Source organism: Homalodisca vitripennis, chromosome 2, assembly GCF_021130785.1.
Source record: "Homalodisca vitripennis isolate AUS2020 chromosome 2, UT_GWSS_2.1, whole genome shotgun sequence".
Lineage (NCBI taxonomy): Eukaryota > Metazoa > Arthropoda > Insecta > Hemiptera > Cicadellidae > Homalodisca > Homalodisca vitripennis.
Genome location: NC_060208.1, coordinates 108655543 through 108676637, shown reverse-complemented (window position 1 = coordinate 108676637; position 21095 = coordinate 108655543). Strand labels below are relative to the sequence as shown.

The 21095-nt window shown below is 29.9% G+C and overlaps 1 protein-coding gene across 3 annotated transcripts in view; it reads right to left on the bottom strand.

Moving 5' to 3' along the window:
* The window catches only part of LOC124354556 (serine/arginine repetitive matrix protein 1-like), a 53286-nt gene that overhangs the window by 11598 nt on the left and 20593 nt on the right, over positions 1-21095 (bottom strand). For all 3 annotated transcript variants that reach the window (XM_046805108.1, XM_046805106.1, XM_046805105.1), the window contains 16 exons: positions 19561-19581; positions 18747-18815; positions 15648-15731; positions 13769-13831; positions 11729-11785; positions 10917-10967; positions 10531-10560; positions 10290-10313; positions 10138-10179; positions 8812-8859; positions 8104-8682; positions 6688-6741; positions 5415-5465; positions 2772-2825; positions 1553-1597; positions 950-994 (listed from right to left, as the gene is read on the bottom strand). In XM_046805108.1, the coding sequence (XP_046661064.1) occupies positions 950-994; positions 1553-1597; positions 2772-2825; positions 5415-5465; positions 6688-6741; positions 8104-8682; positions 8812-8859; positions 10138-10179; positions 10290-10313; positions 10531-10560; positions 10917-10967; positions 11729-11785; positions 13769-13831; positions 15648-15731; positions 18747-18815; positions 19561-19581 (1317 nt within the window). The remainder of the gene's footprint in view (positions 1-949; positions 995-1552; positions 1598-2771; positions 2826-5414; positions 5466-6687; positions 6742-8103; positions 8683-8811; positions 8860-10137; positions 10180-10289; positions 10314-10530; positions 10561-10916; positions 10968-11728; positions 11786-13768; positions 13832-15647; positions 15732-18746; positions 18816-19560; positions 19582-21095) is intronic.

Genomic DNA, 21095 nt, shown 5'->3' with positions numbered 1-21095 from the left:
ACTACTAAATTGGAATATTAAACTGACACTTTCGCTCTTTTCCTCCAAAATAAATTTCCAACCATATCTTAGGAAACTAAACGAATCTTTTTCCCACATTAAACAGTTTAACCCAGTTTACTGGGTTAAGATTCAGTAGCAGTCAAAAATGTTTTCCTGGCTCATCTTTAGATATCCAATGAAACAAATCTACAGAGATAGCATTTCGACACGACGATACAACATTGACAACATTTGACAGTTTTAATTACTTATTAGTATTTGGTTGGTTTTACTTATTTAATATGACAAATTAATACCCCAATCCTTGTTTGTATGCTATTTTCCAACAATCATTGTTTCATGCACTAAAATTATTATTAAAAAAATATTGAGCATAAAAAGTGTCATAACCATCTGTCTTGTCTTGTTTTATAAATTGAAGTCATAATTGTTGCAGTCGTCTAAAGGTTATTTATTGACCCTCAAAAGTCTTCAAAAATGATTTATCACGTGGTTTAAAATTATCATCCATTTTAATATTTTATTTTATACCTCTCGTTATCCATTTTGTACCAAATTTAATGCGTGTCGAACTGTTTTAGAATATGTTTTTTACAATTCGAGTTCGTGAGTACTGATACTAAATAACAATGAATATTCAACAGCATGTGTTAGCCTTCATGTATAAGTTGGATACTAGAGACTATACAATTGTTACTTAGAGAATGTACTGTAGACTGTAGAGCGACTCAGGTTCTTACCTGGATATTTAAGATTATATTTATTTAAAGTTCTTTTGATACAACACCCGCACGAGAATTGAGTTTCATGATGTTCCTTTGCAGTTTTTAAAAATAATTTCAATCAATATATTTAGCAATAAATAAATTAATTTAAATAGTTTTACTGCAATTTACCGTTTACAATATAAATAACGAAATCACAAAATAACAATAGAAAATCTCACCCTTCTTCTGTCGCTGGATCTTCTGTAAGGTTCGTATCCAAATCTCTGTAACACAAACGTAATCAAATATTTTAGAAAAAACGTTTAAACTTACTCTTTCATCTATATTCATACACACAAAAATCAGTAGTATATTGTCACTATCTGGAACTCAACTGGCAGACCAGAATCGCTGACATGATGACAGCACATACTAAACATTAGTTAAGCCGTTAACTTCGTCTTTGAACGGAATCTCCGTACAAACATACATTACAGGTAAAGGTTATTAAAATTATGAATAATAAAAATAAAAATATAAAACATTAGGACAACATTATTGTTTAAAACCTAAACAATTTTATTTAAAAAAATCATTTAACAAACGTTGAAACTGCCGATTATAGCTGGCAAAATACAAATATTAATTATACATTACGTTACATTTACTGATTCATAATATTTAACTAACTGAATTAGCTTCAATTTTAACAATTGTTTAACCTAACTGAATGACTTGTTATTAAAAAAGTTTATTTATTTTAATTTCAAGAACTCATACATTTTTAACCAATATTACTCGATGAATAATTATGTTTACTCCCATTATTTTTAGATACTTACGTTTGATCTAGTTGCCCAAGTTCTACGTGCAAACATCGACCCAGACTGGAAAATAAACAATTATTATTACTATTATTGTTCTGAGTGAGGGCCACTTGTATATTTAGGGATAATAAATAATAACATAGGACTAGGAGATATCACTCAGCAGATATGGTGAAGAAAGATTGAGATAGGATTTTGGTGGGTAAAGCAACTAATCTTACTATTATATAATTTTACTATTTTAGTTCAACATTTTATTTAGTCCGTCATCACAATAAACGAAATTCCTTACTTGGATTTTTGTATAAAATGAAATTTTACATCGCGTTGCGAGTATTTAATTTTACCCACAGTCCAAAGTCCCTATATCAACTATTCAGTGAATGCAATTACTCGCAATGCTCTGTGGCGGTCTACTCGCATGCTGACTACTGTCAGAAACATAAAGTCTACAACGCTATATCTGTATTTAGGATTACTCACAACATGTAGTGGATACAATTTTCAGTCAGTGGGTGAATTCAATTATTGAATAACATATAAAACTATTTGATACCAAAAACTCTGAATTTAAATGTTTACTAATACTTAGTGGGTATCAAATTTAGAGTAATTGAACTCTAAATACATGTGACAATAGATTTCTTGTAAAATGTTGTAATCAATGCAATAAATTCTTAACTAAATTTGGTTATTTCCATAGTTTTAAAATAGTTTTATTTAAAAATTTTAATTCCATCATTTTTAAATATACAATTATTAACAAATATACAATTCTTTATGCTCTTAATTTATTGGATAAGTTTTGTGTACTAATGTTTTAATTCATTTCGATAATATAATGTTATAAGTCAAAAGTACAAAGTGATTGTTAATGAACTGAATGGATTTTTTTAAAGATATCAGTCTATTTTTAAAGATAAAATTTTAACTACCAAGCAGCACAGTGTCTAATGTAGGGACACCACACAACACTACTGTAACCTTTGGTAGCAAACGTCTCCATTAAACCATTTAAGGCCAATCCCACATTAATAAAAACATGTTTATATGTTCATTGTTTCTAAATACAACTGTACAACGTTCTGTGTGTTTTTAACCATAGAAATATTTACGAATATTTACTAAGTAATATACTAGATTCTTTACCTCACTTATGTATACTATTGACAGAAAACCCTCACGCACAAGTAAAAGTAAACAAATTACACTAACCAAAATTTAGGAAACTTACCATAAACGGAGGCCTCGTTATATCATCCTGGAACTCTACTCCAAACCCTGAACCCTGAAAAAGTGTTGAAATAATTGCAGGGTACTGAGAGAAAACTTAAGTAACATTTTAGTATCTTAAATGTGACGTTTCGATTAAGTGCATGCTGTTTTTAATAATCGAATGGGCAAATTGAACAAATGGAAAATAGGACATAAAGAGGGCAATATAACAACGATGGAACAGGGTAGGCAAGATCAACATTAATCTCCGTGTGATCACACTTTGTAGCTCTGGTGGTTATCTTACAGTATTGTATATTGCACTATACAAGCACATTACATTACACATTATTAGATGGAGGAATGTCTGTTGGACAACACACAAGATCTCCGTGTGATCACACTTGTAGCTCTGGTGGTTATCTTACAGTATTGTATATTGCACTATACAAGCACATTACATTACACATTATTAGATGGAGGAATGTCTGTTGGACAACACACAAGATCTCCGTGTGATCACACTTGTAGCTCTGGTGGTTATCTTACAGTATTGTATATTGCACTATACAAGCACATTACATTACACATTATTAGATGGAGGAATGTCTGTTGGACAACAATTCAATCATCAGAAGGACTAGTTTTTGTGGAATACAAATGTTTTAAACAGGCCTGAAATTTTCCGAATAATGTATTTTAAAAACCTGAAATATGTACATCCAATGGGTCAAACACAAAGATAACGGTCTATAGGATGAAAACCACTGAATATTCCTGAACTATTTTGTAAGTTGAGGGTAAATTTGGTTAGGAAGGGAAATTTTACATAGAGAATAAAGGGCACGATGCGACTGAGATGTCTCGTCCTTCCAAAAGACTGTCACTTGGTCGACACACTGTCTATAGACTCATTTACAGATTAGAGTAAGGTACAGCAGATTATGAGTCCTCCGGTAATCAATACATGGGAATTTACATCTGTTCAGGGTCGCGAAAGATGAACTCCACAAAATATAAAGCGGATCAAAGGGAAACTGCTCCAAATCTTGTGTGAGTTAAAATCTTATAATATTTAAAGAGAGTAAAGGGTAACAGATACGTCTTGGTAACTTCACTCAACGAGCAAATTCACTCGAGACCCACGACGGTCCAAGGCTACATTATGGAAATAAATTTAAATGTGAGTACATTACAACTCTCCTTAAGTTACATGTGCCGCATTCCTATGAGCAAAGAGACCAAGATAAACCACTACCGATTCACATTATGGAGTGCAATCGGCCGGGAGCTAAGCGACGTATCATTATAATCTAGAGGGTTGATTCTAGAGTATCGTTGACTAATGAAAAGAGAAGTCGCCTAATTAGACCACTCGTCATCTAGCCAGTGCAGCAGTCCATTGTTTATTATGTATAGAAAATATAGAAATCTAGGGTCAACAATGAAATTTTTTTACATCACAAAGAAACAGAGTTGGAAATTATCATAAAATGCCTTTCTCTTGAATTTCAAGTCATGGAAATGTCATAACTTTATATATACGTATATATATATATATATATATATATATATATATATATATATATATATATACGTTAGAATAAAGCATATTTCGCGGACTAAAGAGTACTGAAACAAAGACAAACTTAAAGTGAGGTATGAGAATGAGATCAGCCGAAAATCAAGTAAAACAAGCATACGAAAAGCTTTATAATAACTTTGTTGGGATAATGTTATCTATCAATTCCAATTATTACTCTAGGAATTTTAAACTTTTATAGAAAACATTTATAAAATATATAATTGATGTCTATGAACTAAGTGGGATCATATAGTACAGTATTCAATTTTTAAGAAAATTTCAATAAAATAAAGGGAAACCCGCTTATGTTTATTTTACTGGTTACAGCTGGTTTTAACTTAAACAATTAATCCTATCCCCATCGAACATCTTTAATAAAGATGTATTATGTATGTACGTAATGTATAGAATATTCTTAATTTAACCACTGTGGTGCTTGCATTACGTGTTGCAGCGTAATGTGTGACGTATTTCGTTTATGTTAAATCTTATTTTGGTGCTGGGTTTTATGCAATAGCTATATTGTGCTAGTGTATGCAATATTATACAATATAATCAAATATTGCTGTAATTTACAGGTTTGTAATTTTGGTATATTTTTTAGTTTTTAATTTCCTTATTTGTTAATGTTCAACACCTTTGTGTATTTTATCTTCATTTCTATGGCATGCTTATCTAAAAGTATAGAATACATTTACTTTAAATAAAGTACATGTATATTGTATTGTACGTTTGTTATTCAAAAAACTGACACCATACAGTTTACAACTCATAAATGAAGATGATTGAAGTAACATTTAAAAAGTATTGAATAACAAAACAAAAAGGTAACAATTATATTTCTTTTTGCATTTATTTGTACTTTTGGCATTATGTTGATAGTTATGAAACTTTGATAGTATTTAGTTTTATCTTTATTGTAAAACAATCATTTAAGTATACAATACTAATTATGAACGTATAAACTGTTGCTCACGCATCCAAATCCACCCCCCTCCTTTTTTTAATTAAGATTCTGGGTAACTGTAGTACACTACCATCAAGTAATAAAACATGTGTGTAGAACATGTGCCTTACCTTTCTAACAGGCATCCGAGGAGCCCCTCTGAAGGCAACGTCATCGAAAAGCTGAAAAATGTAAAAACATTGAGTAAGTTTTTAGACTGGTATTCCTTTTCAGCTACAATGGTTTTAGATTAACTCAATTAAAAGGAAAACATATTTGTTTAATAAGGCTTGATTGGAGCATATAATGAACAAGATAGCAAAAACACAAACGGAAATGTGGAGATATATGTGTACATTACTCAAGTTTCTAGTGTACACATGATTAAAAAATATACCGATCAAATAATATAAAAACTAAATTAAAACCCTTATTTATATCAAGCAATTTATTGGGTTTTTTTTAATAATTTATTATTTGTATACTAAATATGGCTTGGTTCCGAAATACGTGTTTACAATGTAATAAATGTTTAACAAAGAATTTAGTTTAATTTTTATACTAGTTATAAAGATAACCCTGTACTGTGGAATTAATTATATATTCCAATCAATGCTGTATAAATTTGTGACACTAGAAAACACAAGTGACAGTTAGGTTAAAATTAAAGATGAATATAATGGATGAAAAGACAAAGTAGGTACTGAAAAACTCGTTTCTTAGATTGTATCATTAATAAATACAAAAATTAACAATTGTAATTAAAAGAATTTTGCAGTTTTATATCAATTAAAATAAGAAACACAGAGCTAAACTTAATTATAAGACCAACATACAGACAATGTACTTCCACAGACAACCCAGCAGACAAATGAAATAATAAGTACTTACCTAAACTTACTCACTCTGGTTCAGTCAGTTACGGCTCTATTGGGGTGTACTAGTCATCTTGACGCTTGAATATCAGTGCCACAGGATTTTGTATACAATCCAGGAGCCAAATGAAATAAAAAGATTTTACCTAAACTTACTCACTCTGGTTCAGTCAGTTACGGCTCTATTGGGGTGTACTAGTCATCTTGACGCTTGAATATCAGTGCCACAGGATTTTGTATACAATCCAGGAGCCAAATGAAATAATAACATCTTACCTAAACTTACTCACTGTGGTTCAGCTGTGATTCTACTGGAGCGTATAAGTCATTTTCATGCTATAATATCAGTTCCACTCAATATCAGGTTTCTATATGCAACTGTGCAGCTATATTAAATAATGAAATCTTACCTTATCTTGCCCATCCTGGTTACCTACGAGTCTAATAGACTGTACTGGACATCTTGAATACCAGTCCGACACGCTTCCACAGAAACCCAGCAGCCAAATAGAATAATAAAGATCTTTACCTTAACTTGCCTTGGTCTCAAATCTGCTTTTCCGTACTGCTCATACGCTCTTCCCTGCGGAAATTTAAAAAGCATCCATAAATATTCAAAAGCACATTCTCGACTATGTTTTGTATAGCCTATATGTAGCCTTTAAATTTATAAGAAGGCGTTTTAATATTCGTCTTCATAATTAAAGAAGACACAATTATGACGCAATTAAAGGGACTTCAGTAACTTTTTAGTATACAACTGAAGTCAATAATTTAGAAGCGCATTGGGAAAAATATATGGTCAATATTATAACGAATGGTTCATTCTTTAAAATTTTACTAACAACCATAGAAAAATAAAACAAACTAATGGTTATCTTATTTAAAGTTTTATATTGATCTGGAATACATTATAGTAGTCTAAATAAACACGATGGTTTTTGATGATGTATTCTTTCATTATTTGTATATTTATGAAACTTCCCAATTAAACAGTGTATTTGAAACATATATCGTAATTTGTTATCTTAAATATATCAGGAAGACAAAATTAATTACCACACAAATAGTCACATATCAGTATATAGTTATATACTGTCTTTCACAGTATATATCAAGAACGAATTGAGCTGTAGACTTTGGCATGGAAATGTATTTCCACAAAAACAATGAGTTCTTTAATGGTGAATATTTAATCTGTGACATTTGTCTGAGCATTAGCCTATTAATCAGTGAATCTTTATATATATATATTTTTTATGTTTGTGTGTATGTGACTGAACTCCTCCTAGACAACTGGACAATTTTGATGAAATGTTTTGTGTGTTTTCAATGGAAAGGTTTAGAATGTAATAGAAAAAGAATATGTGAATAAAGCGTACTGTTTTCCGACAGGAAATTGCGTGCGAAGACATGGGTAACTGCTAGTATCTCTATATTTATTTGTGCTATAATAGGCTAGAAATATGAATAAAACTATTTCTTCACAGGTATAATCGAGTTTACGGCCAACTGTATATTTTTACATTTTTGGAATTCTGAAAATTAACAAATATCCGACACAAGGGTTGAAAGGGGTCATATGACCTTTATCATATTTCTTCCTACGATGGATCCGGTCATTTACTTCAGTCTTTCCAATACCACTATTATAATGAACTGCCCTCAAAGTTAGAAAGTTATATTTTTCCAGGTAGGCAGCTTACCACGTCCACCCAATTTTAATAAATCAAGACAAAAACATATGAACAGCTGTACACATGGTTTTCACTTATATAGTAATATTCCCTCACAATACTTCGTAATCTTAGTTCAGCGAATCGCTCTTTTGGATAGATTGGATACCTCTTCCCATTGGCTTCAAATAACATTAAAATCAATGTGGTCAAATATATCACTGGAAAAGATATTATAATTTAACGTACAAAATAAAGAAAATACTCACCCGTCTAGGTCCCTTATATCCGCTGAAGTTCCTAGGTTCCTGTGCCATATCAGGAACTCTGGGTAGAGGAGAGAGGAAGTCAGTTTGTACAAGTCTGCGTGGCCAGGGGGCTGGGATTCCATCAATAGGGCTGATGGTCGGGATGTTATCCAGGAAGGGGCGAGGCGGTGGTAGGTTTGGACCTGTCGGATAGGGAGAGGGTGGGGGTGGTGGTGGTCCGGCGGGGAAGGGATCAGGAGGCCCTCGAGGTAGAGGCACCTGAGGGATCATCACCATCTCCGGGGGTGGTGCAGAGGGTATCTCGGGAGCGAACTTCGGAGGTAGAGGTCCCCTCCTGAAGTGAGGAGAAAGGCCCTGGCCAAATGGTGGGGGAGGTGGAGGTGGTGGGGGACCCTGACCGAATGGAGGTGGAGGAGGATAAGGTGGGGGGCCATATGGTGGAGGAGGTGGGAAGGGAGGGAAAGGCCGCTGTGGAAATTGTGGGAAATGGGGCTGTCCAAAGTGGGAAGCAAAGTGAGGGGGTGGTGGCTGCGCGAAGGGAGGTGGACCATGCGACCTGCCCACATTCACTGGTGGCCTCTGAAAGTAATACGGTTTCAGTAATAACAAATATTTTACTAATATTTTTTAACAAATTTTTTTTAAATAATTATGAAATAATTTTCAATAAGTCTTATTACATATTTACGAAAATGAAGTAAAACTTACAAATCTGAAGTTAACGTAGCTTCGTTGGTATGGTCTCGTATTTCGAACCTAAAAACAAACAATAAGCAGTATAATATAGTACTTAAGTTTTTATTATTTACAATACTATGTATTAATTAACGTTTTGCTAAAAATGAGATTATTTCCTTTAAATAGAATCAAAGAGCGCCAAAATAAGGAAGGAACTTCCATTTCTGTGATACTGATTATTTACGAACATGTTACTATTAAATATCCTTTAATAAAACATTCCTTGATTCCGTATGTATTCTTTATTCATTTGTATTAAATTATCGCAATTTACATCAAATCGAAAATTTACTAATACAATTTTAATCCAGTGAGGTATTTTGAACTCACTAAGAAGAGTCATTTAAATTTAAACACTGATAACAAAAATGATTGGAACGAGAAAATAGCTGAACAAGTAATTCTGTAAATAAACTGAATACAATCCTATGAATTTTCAACATGTTACATTAAATAAATGACAGAGGAAAAAATAATATAGTGCATATAAATAACATAATATGAATAAACCTTTAACACTTTTTGAACTTTTATTTTTCTTACGATGTACATTTCGAAATCAGTGATTCCATCTTCAGGTACAATTTTTTTTTTTTTTTTTTTTTTTTTTGTACCTGAAGATGGAATCACTGATTTCGAAATGTACATCGTAAGAAAAATAAAAGTTCAAAAAGTGTTAAAGATTTATTCATATTATGTTATTTATATTTATAAAACCCTTTTCGAGGCTACATCTCTAATATAGTGCAGATTTAGTGTTATGCATTGGTGATAAGGTTTGATTTCAGCGCACTTTTGCAACCTAGCTCATCTAGATTTTTATTATTTGAACATTGCTATGACACCTTACTTAATGAACAAATATTTGAATGTATCATCAGGCAAGATATCTCGAGAAAGCTTTCGTCTGTAACCTTTTTATTTTGCATGTATCTTTATTTCTGCATAGACAAAAATGAGGTCTAACCATGGAATTTAGCTGACAGTTATTGAACCCTATCACTCAAAATGCTGTCATAATTTCTCTTTTGTCTGCCGGGAGGGGGAGGGTGTAAACAATTCATTTCTGTATGAGGATCTCTATATCTATATATCTATCTGTCTGCAGGACATCTCAAAAAAATTTGAGATATAGATTTCAAATCTTACAAGCAGCCTCAGCGAATCTTTTTGCGAGATAAGTACTTTGGCGTAATCCTACCTTGATAATAGCAGATAAAAATAATAAATTGATGTAAAAATACAAAAATATTATGATGACATGCAATTATATAATACCAAATACATGTTACTTACTGTTGGTATAAGGAATGTGGTGTTGTCTGATATGAAGAATTGCTACAAAACAAAACAATTCAGAAATTAAAACAATGTATTATGTAATACTTTTATGACAAATTTTAACTATATTATTAACAAACATTTTAATGGGAAATATTTCTACTTACGCTTAAAGTTGGTCTCACATCCTTCTGAAATAAAAAATAAAATTATACACAACTCTTAGGCACAACTTATTCTAAAATTAATAATATTTAACTTTTATACGGAGGTAAATATTTTTACTGTCTAGTTTAAATTTCTTAGAAAACTATGTGAATGTTGTATAAAATGGTAAGAAAATCAATTTAATTACTAAACTATTATGTATATATTGTATATAGTTTCTAAAATATATTGTGTACTCACTCTGAATCCTGGATCTTTTCCAATTTCATTCTGTAAAATAATGCATACCAAAATAAAATCGTTGTATTTACTTTTTATCCTGGTCTAATTTTGAAAGCGCACTGCTGCAATATTTAAGTTAAGTCTATTAAACTCAATGTTCGTGTGCACCTTCTTAATGCCTAAGATCATTTTACACTTATGAGAGTTTATCCTATATAAAACCTTTATTAATATTATAAAAGGCTACAAGAAACACTTGTGTTATAGATATAAAAATATGTTACTTGCAAAATAATAACAATGATAATTGTTTAAAGCACCCGATATGTAACGGCTGAGAGATTTATAACAATTCATCTAACCAACGCTAAGTTTTTAAACCAACACTAACTTCAAAAACTTACCAGATATCCTCCTCCTTTCTGCCCTCTGAAGCGCAAGCCTAGTCTGTCCCTCTGGAATCATAAATTAAAATTCTGTAAGTAAGCGAACAAAAATCATAATCAGGCTAACACCAGTTTATTCTAGATGAAGTTAAAATTAAAATACATCTTCACAAGCTACTGCTGAGAACTTAAAATGTCTAGTGAAATAAATTACCAGAGTTTACTTGTGGAGCAGGTTAAGGTTCTTATTTCCAAATTAATTTTAAATTTTTTAAACCATTGTAGTTAGTTGACCAAAGGAGATTATTCTGCTTTAAAAAATTTAACACTTTTACATTTAAAAGCTTGTTTTAGAACAATATAAACTAGTTCCAACACCAATTGGAGTTATTTTAGAATTATATAAAACAATTAAATATTAATACAATAACTCATAACTTTATACAATAACCTACAACTCATACATAATTAATATTAATACAGTAATACTCGTAACTTTTGTTGGTTCAACAGTAAGTTCAAAATATTGTTAAAGAATATACACTGAATACAGTTCCTGTCACTGTAGTTAAGAACCACTGGGTAATTTACAACGTTATGAAAACTAATCGCATATTTTAATGTTTTCAGCCCCTAAACAATGCTGCAGAGCTCGCTTATTAACCCAGACCCCAGACCAAGTAATACCGGAAATATGTTTTCTAAAAACGCCAAAAGGCGTCTGCCGCACTCGCCAAAGCAAACAAAAGGTTGATTGAAGTTAACTACAGTGAACGAGTTACATGCTACAAGTAAGTAGTAAGAATCCAATAAAACCACAACTGACTCACCCTGCCCTTGATTCTCCACTTCGCAGAAGCGGCCGGAGTTATCACTTGTTCACCTTCCTAAACCAATAATCAGTTATTTAATAAAAAATGACCTGACATACATAAATATTTTCTCCAATACTAGTTTAATTATGTCAAAACACAAAACACACAATCTTATGTATTATTCAATACACGACTTAAAATTTATAATAAAAGAATAGTTTGGTAAACACCAGTGAATAATGCAAGTTAAAACATCACTTAACTACTCAAAAGCATGGCTTATAAAAGTGTATTTTTAACTAATAACAATGACAACACCAAGTTAATATGGATAATAAATTTAGAATGCATTTATAAGTAACATAAGGTTCAGTTAGCGTACTGAAATACACAATGAATTATAATTGCAGCTGTTCAATAGATCATGTATAGCCAATATTGTGGTAGACTTTAATCACTTTATTTCTTTTATTGTACTGTATTTATGAATATTAAGCTTTATCCCATTTTTATCTGTACTAGTGTTTTCCCCAGATAGATTGTAAAACTATCAATATACAACGATTAGCAGTAATACAAATGTCCTGTTCCAAAAGTAATTCTCTTAATCTTTCAATCATTTTGCAGAATAAAATTATTTCTGGCTATTCCTTTAAATATTAGCGCATAGGCAATACTGAAATATGAGGAATACCTTGTATACCTTTCGGAAAATCTGTTATTTTTTTTATTGAATGTACAAAACTGCAAACGAATTTTAACGCAATTAACTATGATTACTCCGATTCAATAAAAGATCTAACCTAATATCCCAAGTTGTGACTAACTTTTCAATATTAATTACTTAATTTACGTTTAAAATGTATATGATTATTTCTACATAATTAATATTTGGCAGCATTTTGTGTCTCATCTATGTATTTCTATTTGTAATTTATTCATGAAGATAAATTTAAATTTTAATTACTACCTATCAGGTTAGAGTACTGTAAGTACACATACGTATGTTACAAGTGGAAATGTTTACATCTTAGGCTGCTCAGGAATAATATTTTCCCAAGATGTAAACATACATATTATTCCTGAGCAGCCTGGTCTGAGCTTGTCAGCCGACAGAATACAATTCTTAATTGTATAGATGTTTTTTAATTTCTTAATCGTTATTTTTTGTGTTCTACACAAATTCAATTTTTTTTATTTTCATGTGTTGTTACAATGTTTGATCATAAATTTGATTTTCATTTGTCCATTGCTTAAATTAATTAAATTCGTGTATTTTATGATTTTAATGTGGTTATATTGTGTTTGTTTTATAACTTGAAAATGAGGTCGATGCATTATAAAGGATAGTCGATGTAAGATACAACCTTCTAAAATTTTCAGTGCAGATAGAATTGCATATAACACAAAAGAGGTACTACTAAACATTAAAAACCAAACAATATCACTTACAATTATATTAAACTTAAATGCACATATCTTTACTTATTTTATTATCCATCAAAGCAGTCATCGATAAACATATATCATATCGATAAATTATAATAATTAGTATATGAATGAAATAATTTATCAATAATATTTTAAAGTTCAGACAAATAACTGTTTATATTTGAATCTGATTTTAAAGTACCTATCAATAATTGCTTGCTAAAGGAATCTGCTAAATGAGGAACTATAATTTAACATTTGGTTTGTTCGTGTGGTTAACATTCTTTTCATAGTCTTTTTAACAACTCATCAACACTAGTCCTAAAAATAATTTGTAAGGCATAAAACTAATAAATGTACTGTTTTTAAGTTTAAGCAAAATTAAACATCTTTTAACTTAGGACATTTTTATATATTATTCCGTTCTAAGTTAAAACCGTTAAAAATCAACCGCGTATATTACAATATTGTTTGTAAATACCTTACTGGATCTCACCGTAATGTGAGATTTAATAAATTCTCTTCTCATCTCAATAAAAAACAAAACAAAATTTAGATAAACCAAACATTACAAATTTACGATCATAACGGTTTAATTAAACATATTAAAAGTACCAAACCTACTGCAAAGTCCAATTTCCGGTGTCCCATGTAGGGTGGGGAGGCGTAAGAAGATGCGCTGAAAGCCTGCAAACAAACAAAATGTATACAGACTAGATAAAGATATTTAAATAGTAAAAATTAAATCTTTAGTTTATTAAGTTTCTCGATTTGAGCTTCGTGGAATTAGAGAACCTATTGTGAGTACTTTTTTTATTCTACCTTTTTCATTTATAAAGGGCTAAAATTATCAGAATTTAAAAAGGAAGTACAAAAATACATGAGAAAAATCGGAAGGACAGTAAGCATTAGTCTTTGTAAAGTTTATCCTACTGGTTGTACTTGCCGCAGCGATTGTCTCGACGGTATATTAATTTTGAAACTCCTTGACGAAGTGTGTAAACGTTTATAAGTTTCAAGAAAACAATTATAATCGATAAATAATTTATTAAATTGTAATTGACAGCAAAAGGACGCTAAATTACTTTAAAATAATTTAAGCTAAATACTTTAAGCGAATCAAAAAGAATTTAACGTTTATTTATAAGATTTAATTCTAGAAAATATAAAAAAACATTAAATTTATTTAAAACAAGGAAATTAGGACAAGTTTTACTAATACTACATACAGCTCTTTGTTTTATTACACTTATAATCAAAAGCTTATGTTGGAATTTGTGCTGTGATGAGCACATAGCGTACGATTATCTAATCCAAGTTATTCATGTCTTTTGTGTTAATTTCTTACATGGAAACTACTTATAAAATAAAATCTATATTTTAAGAGTAATCTTTAATTTTAATATTAGACAGGATTTCCTGTGAGCCCCTTCATTAATTCAACTTGTGTACTTTGAAATTGCATACTACATCTAATTGTCCAAAACAGAGATTTCCTAATCAACAACAAATTTCAAAATCCAATATCATACTACAAGGAATACAAATAACACACTTTTAACATTTCGAAGTACTTCGTTCATCTAAATGACACCATATCATAGTTAAGATTTTTTAACGTTCTTATAATACAAAAACATTTGTAGGGATATTTTAATAAATTTCATTAAATAATCTTTATTTATCTGTAACTTAAATCAATTGTGAGGACTGTTTACTTCATGTTAAATATTGTCGTTTAAACTAAAGTTGTATAAGTTGTAAGTTTACAAATACTACTTGATGTATGTATATAGTGCTAGACACTTTTTTCAATCTATATTTTTATAACTTTTGTTAGAGTAAAATTTGTATTTGAATTTAATAAAGTCGTAATGATTTTTATATCACGAGTTTTGCACATACAGAGAGACAGACAGCGACACGATTTTACGAAGAACATGTCGGGTCCTTAATAAAATAAAATATAACAAAATACCGCTAACTCCTATTGTCTAGTGGTGGCCTCATACCCATTATCTCTGTACACCATCTATAATTTCCACATTAATTTATATAATTTATGATAATCAAACATTAATTTATTAATATTTATGAAGAAAACCCTATAAAACTGTAGAACTTGTACGTTCCTTATTTCTGTAAAATATTGTTGGAAATAATAATCAAAAAGTTGAGTTCAATTATTTATATCTGATTATACAGATCAGATGCTATAGTGTGATTACGTTTAAATATGAATACAATGAGTAGACACTCACAAGCACTATCTAAAAAGGCACAAGAATAACAGTTCGAATGATATTCTAAATATAATCGAAATAAAATTATCAAATGTGTCTGTTTATAGGGTTCATTCTTACTTAATGTTTATATTTCTCTATTTATATACAATTCATATTAGTACTACATGTAAATAAACTTAAATGTTACTTAGGGTAATTCTCTATAAAATCTAAAACCCTCGTCGGGTAACAAAAAGTCTGTGTGCGCTACTACTCACTTTTCCCTTTCGGTGGATCCTTGGGTTCATGTGAGCGTCGAAGGCCGGGACAGTAGCTCCAAATTTCGGGGCTGGTGGGAAAGGCTGGGAACAATATAGTTACTGTTTTGTTGCGTGTTAGCAATACAACACATGGATAGTAACAGGTTTACTAAGAATAGTTGCCTTAGTCAATATTACTCTAAATTAAAGTTCAAAGATAAGCAATTTTGTTGTTAAGACCTTCACAGATGTACGACTATAAAGATATAAAATGTGAATGTTATTGGTTACAACACATTACCGGGAGTCGAACCCGGATCTCTCACTTGCCGGGTGAATGTGCTACCATTACACCACAGAGCCCTTACTTTTTCCGATTCAATTATTTTGTATTTGGCCGTATCTGTCACATATGCGTTTAAATAAGCAAACTAACATATGATCGGAAGACCAAATACTTGTCAAACGACTTTTATTTACATTAAATTGTATAAATGGCAATAGCCTTATTTAATTTCAATAAACATTGAATCACAAAAAGTACTTGCTCCACCGGGAGTCGAACCCGGATCTCTCACTTGTGTTGATATTTTTACACTTATAGCCCTATTCATTATCATTTATTTCCTGAAGACAGTATAAACCGAAATATAAAATGTTTTTAATTCCAAACAAAAAAAATACCTGTAGCCATAGGTCAAGAAATGTGTCACTTATACGCTAGCCGCCATTTTGTAAAAAGCTACAGATAACAAATTTTGCACACAAATTATAAGAAATAAGGAAAACACAAACAAATATTGTGTGCTTCGCTTTAATATTGACAAAGTGACGTCTGTCGAACATTTTTAAAGTCAAATAATAAAGAAAAAACAGAATAGTTACAAGAAATTCACAAAATACAATATATTTTTCAATTTATATTACAATTTCAACGGCACTTTTTTTAACGAAATCCGTCAACGCATAAGTGAGTACGACTGCTTTACAGGTATACTTGAACAGGCCGAGAATATCACACTAAATATTAGAAGAACTAAAAATATTGTTCTAACTATTCAAGGCTACGGAGTAATTTGTTTAGACATTTGTTTAATACTAACAACCAACTTACATTCAATACCAAAAACATGTTAACGATTGTTGATTAAAATTATGAAATTTGATTTAAAACAAACGATGTAGCAGAATTTTTAGAATATATAAATACGAGACAATTAGTTTTTTTCATATGTAATCTTTAATGATTATTATGATCTAATCTTACAATGCGATGTAAATATCCAAAATTTAGTATATAGACCCTGTACTAATCTTCTAAATCTACTAATCTAAATCTACTAAATCATCATCCATACTCACTTTTTAATAATGAACCTGGTCTGTACTCTTTGATTTAAAGATAAAAAAAGAATAATAATTGTTTAAAAATTGAGTTGAGTTTGCATTTTTACTTTTGATTAAAAAATTTTAAGAATACAAACTTCAAAATTAAAAAAGTAAAAACAAAAATAATATAAACAATTTGACGATAATATTTGTAATATTTTCAGTGTGTTTTTACCTTTTTAACCTTATTAATTAATTATTTTCTAGTTTTTGTACAACATTTTCCACAAAATATTTTAACAGCTTTTAGTTGAATCTATTTATTATTACTAAATCCAAGACAGTGTGAATTTTTAGTACTTTTCAAATATATCTAATCAAAGTTTCACGTAATAATCCATTAATTTTTTGAAGAGATAATATTTTGTAATTTTTCAATACTGAATAAATCCTAATGATTCAAATTATTTCATACTCCATTTAATAAACATTTTTATTTAAGAATTTCAACAGTAGTAAATTTATGAGTAAATGTTAAGAATATTCTTATATGTTTTGTATGAGACAATATAATTGTAATCAAAATTTTTCTTTAATTTTATTTGATTTTCTACAGATTTGACATTAATTTTTTTTTTTTTTATTAACATAATGTTGTTTTACCAGTATTTTAATACTTTTTCAATATATCTTACACTTTAAGATTTTTCGTTACAAAATTTACAGTATATGTAGTTCACATTAATATCTATTATTTTTTTTTTTTTTTTGCTGTTGATATAACTATCGAGAGTTTAGGCAGTAAAAGAGTATACAGTTTTCTGTTTGTTTCCATAGATGCGTTTATAGATATACGCATATCAGTGGCCCTAAAAGTGGTCCATAAGTGCCATATTATAAGCTACTTACAATGTCTTTCTTCAAATCTAAAACCCTCATCATGACATTAAAATTAAATAACATTTTAAATACAGCTATAATTATGCAAAAAAACTCACATCGATACAAAAAAATATAAATTTATAAAATAGGAATGAGACAGAATTGGTGCGATTTTCATGTCTTTTTCAGCTGAAACTTTGATGTCTAAGTCACAGGCTAAGTGGACATTTTAATTTTGAACAGGATTTAGTCTATTGTTCTAAAACTGGTCATACTTCAATTTTGAAATGTTTTCATTGTGGGTTGTACTAAATATGTATCTTTGTAATTTAAATTGTTGGTTTTACCATGTGATACTACAAGTTTTTCTTTCTTTTTGTGTTTGTATTTCATTTCTGTGCTCAGTCATTCGTGTTCTCTGGGAATTTATAGAAGAGTAACTTTAGTCTTTAGGAAATCTTTAGCACTGATTTTGTATACAAGAATTTATTATTCACTTGATGGATCTTCATGTATTCTGCATTTTTTTAGTAGCAATACTTGTAAATAATCTTGAAGTGAAGCAAATTTTGCATACTAAACATCTTGGCCTCTTGTTACAAGCATGTGATCCAATTGTTATATATTTTTTTTTTTTTTTTTGTTCATTATGTTCAGGTAATTTGATGAATTAAAGTATTCTTCAGTGATAATATTTTCACAAATGCTATTTATCGACTATCATTGAAAACTGTTATTGACTGTATAAAGCCCTGCGTGGTATTATTAATGAAATTATGGTTGTCTAATTTACTATTATTTAATTTGGCAATAAAAAGTTTTTAAAGATAACTTTTGTTAGAAAACACCGATAGACTGATTTTTTAATATATAACATTTTTAAGATATACATAGAATCAAACCTACCTTTGCACCATCTGGCATTTTTGGCTCTGGCCAATCTTCGGGTGGTGGCTTCAGAACTATCACATTTTCCTTAAACACATTTCATATGATAATATTCTCAGGTACATATTCCTTAATACATTAAACTGAGTTAGTTCCCTAACGTGAACTGGTCTTTGAACATATATAAAGAAGTTATTATTCCTTCACAACATAATAAGAAATAGTTATGTGGGATAAAGTAAGCAAATGTTGTTTTAATATATATTAAAAATTATACCCTTAGAAACTGAACTAAACGGATCAAACTCTAAGGGATTAAAGTGAATCCTTTGTCCTTAATCCTGAATCATCAAAGTCAATAACAAACTTTAAGCAAGTAATAAAATGTACTATTTTCTTTAAGCAGTTAAAAATCTTAATAATAAAAGGTAAAATATTACTTTGTTGCTTTCAGCTTTAAATACATTTTGTTTTTTAGATTATTTGGATTTAAAACATTTTTAGTTTAAAAATAACTATAAAAAAACCCTAATGCTATTAAATCGTTTATTTAATGTTCTATCAAACAGAATTGGTCTGTAATATGCTTCAAAATTATACCTATGTATTCATTTTCATAATACTATTGTATTTTTAATATTTGTTTTATTAATTGGATGAACTTAAAACAAAACTATTTATTATTATTTATTTTGTATATGAAAATAATAATTTTAACAGTTATAAACTTATATTTTTCTTTGTTTAAATTATGCCACAAAGTTTAAATTTTCATAGATATGTTATTTACTGAATAGATTTAAATTAGAAATAATTAATATATGAAACTTACTTTTCTCTTTTTTGACCTGTCCTGGAACAAATAACAAAACTTTTTAAAGCAGTAATAACGAAAAGTTTTGTGAAAATAACTAATGCTATCAATTGTCCATAGCAGTTTTTGACTTATTATTTACAACCACTTGCGGTGATTCTGAATCTGATGTTACTTTATAGTTATTTTTAGATACTAAAGATTTGATGATATTAAGGTTATAAGATCAAATTAAGTTGCTACTGAGTTGTTATTTTAAGTTTTACAAGAGATATAAAACTCTTTTATGTCTTTTTTGTAATCTTATTTGTAAATATGGATGATTTTGAACCCAAGGAAGAAATAAGATCTTAAGTTTCGAAACGTAGAGTTTCTAGTTTTAAAACGCAACCTGGTGATACGCAACTAACCCATTCAGTTGTAATATTTCAAACGGTATATACAATATTATAAGGGCGTTAAATAAATAAACCTTTAGGTCATCACTCTGACCAAATATGAGCTACGTCTTTGGTGAAATCTGAATTCTACAAATAATAGTTGCTGAATATTGAATTATTTTCTACATCAATAAATCATTTTGTAACCTTTCAAATCTTAAATATTTTATTTCATGTTGAAAATGTATGGAAGTTTTAGGCTGTTTAAAGAACTTATAAGTTTAAAATGTAATTCAAAAATTATAAATTTTACAAAGTTCTGGACGCTATTTCGTAAAACATTCTGGCTATCAAAATTATCATTATTTGTCCCAATTGTTAATGGCTTAGTATTCCATTTAGCCATATTGTGAACTTTAATTCTAAGCCCTGAAAATTAAACGGGCAACGCTCTGAGGGCAAATCGGTGAACTTGTGCGTGTTCTGCGCGTGCGCGTACTCACACTACTTACTCACAGTTCGACATCCAACGCGACATGTTCTGTTAACCTGTTTAAAATATATTGCAAACATGTTCCAGATATCAAATTTTTTCTCTTTGTTTACAGAAATAACAAAGAACTAAATAACTTATTTAATTCATAAATCAATCAATAATTAAACCCGTTTTGGGAACAATAAACAGTTATAACAAATGAACAAAAGCCAATTTAAACTCTGCCACCGTTTGATTTAAATATATTATATTGGTTCTTATGAGAAAGAATCGTAGAGGAGATCAGTACAATACTCAACTTGATTACTATTTAAAGTGTTTAATAAATAAAAATATTCTTTCACAGTAACTAATAAAAATTCTTAAATATGACAAGCTGACGAGATGAAATGTGGCACTATGTACAGATGGAGTGTCCACTGGCACGACTCGTGGGAGGCATGCGGATAAATGGAACTGTCTCACCCGAACTGTCTGTGCGGTTTAGACGGTTGGAGCTGTTTGATGGATGGCGTAAATGTACCCCAGAACGATTAACAACAAACAGACAACGGGAACCTGCACAAACAACTTGCTAGTAATGTTTGGGATTCAACAATTTGATTTCAATACTGGATTCAGTGTTATAACTTTAACCTCTCCGCACTTCAAGAACTTCATTGCCTTACGAGATCCGT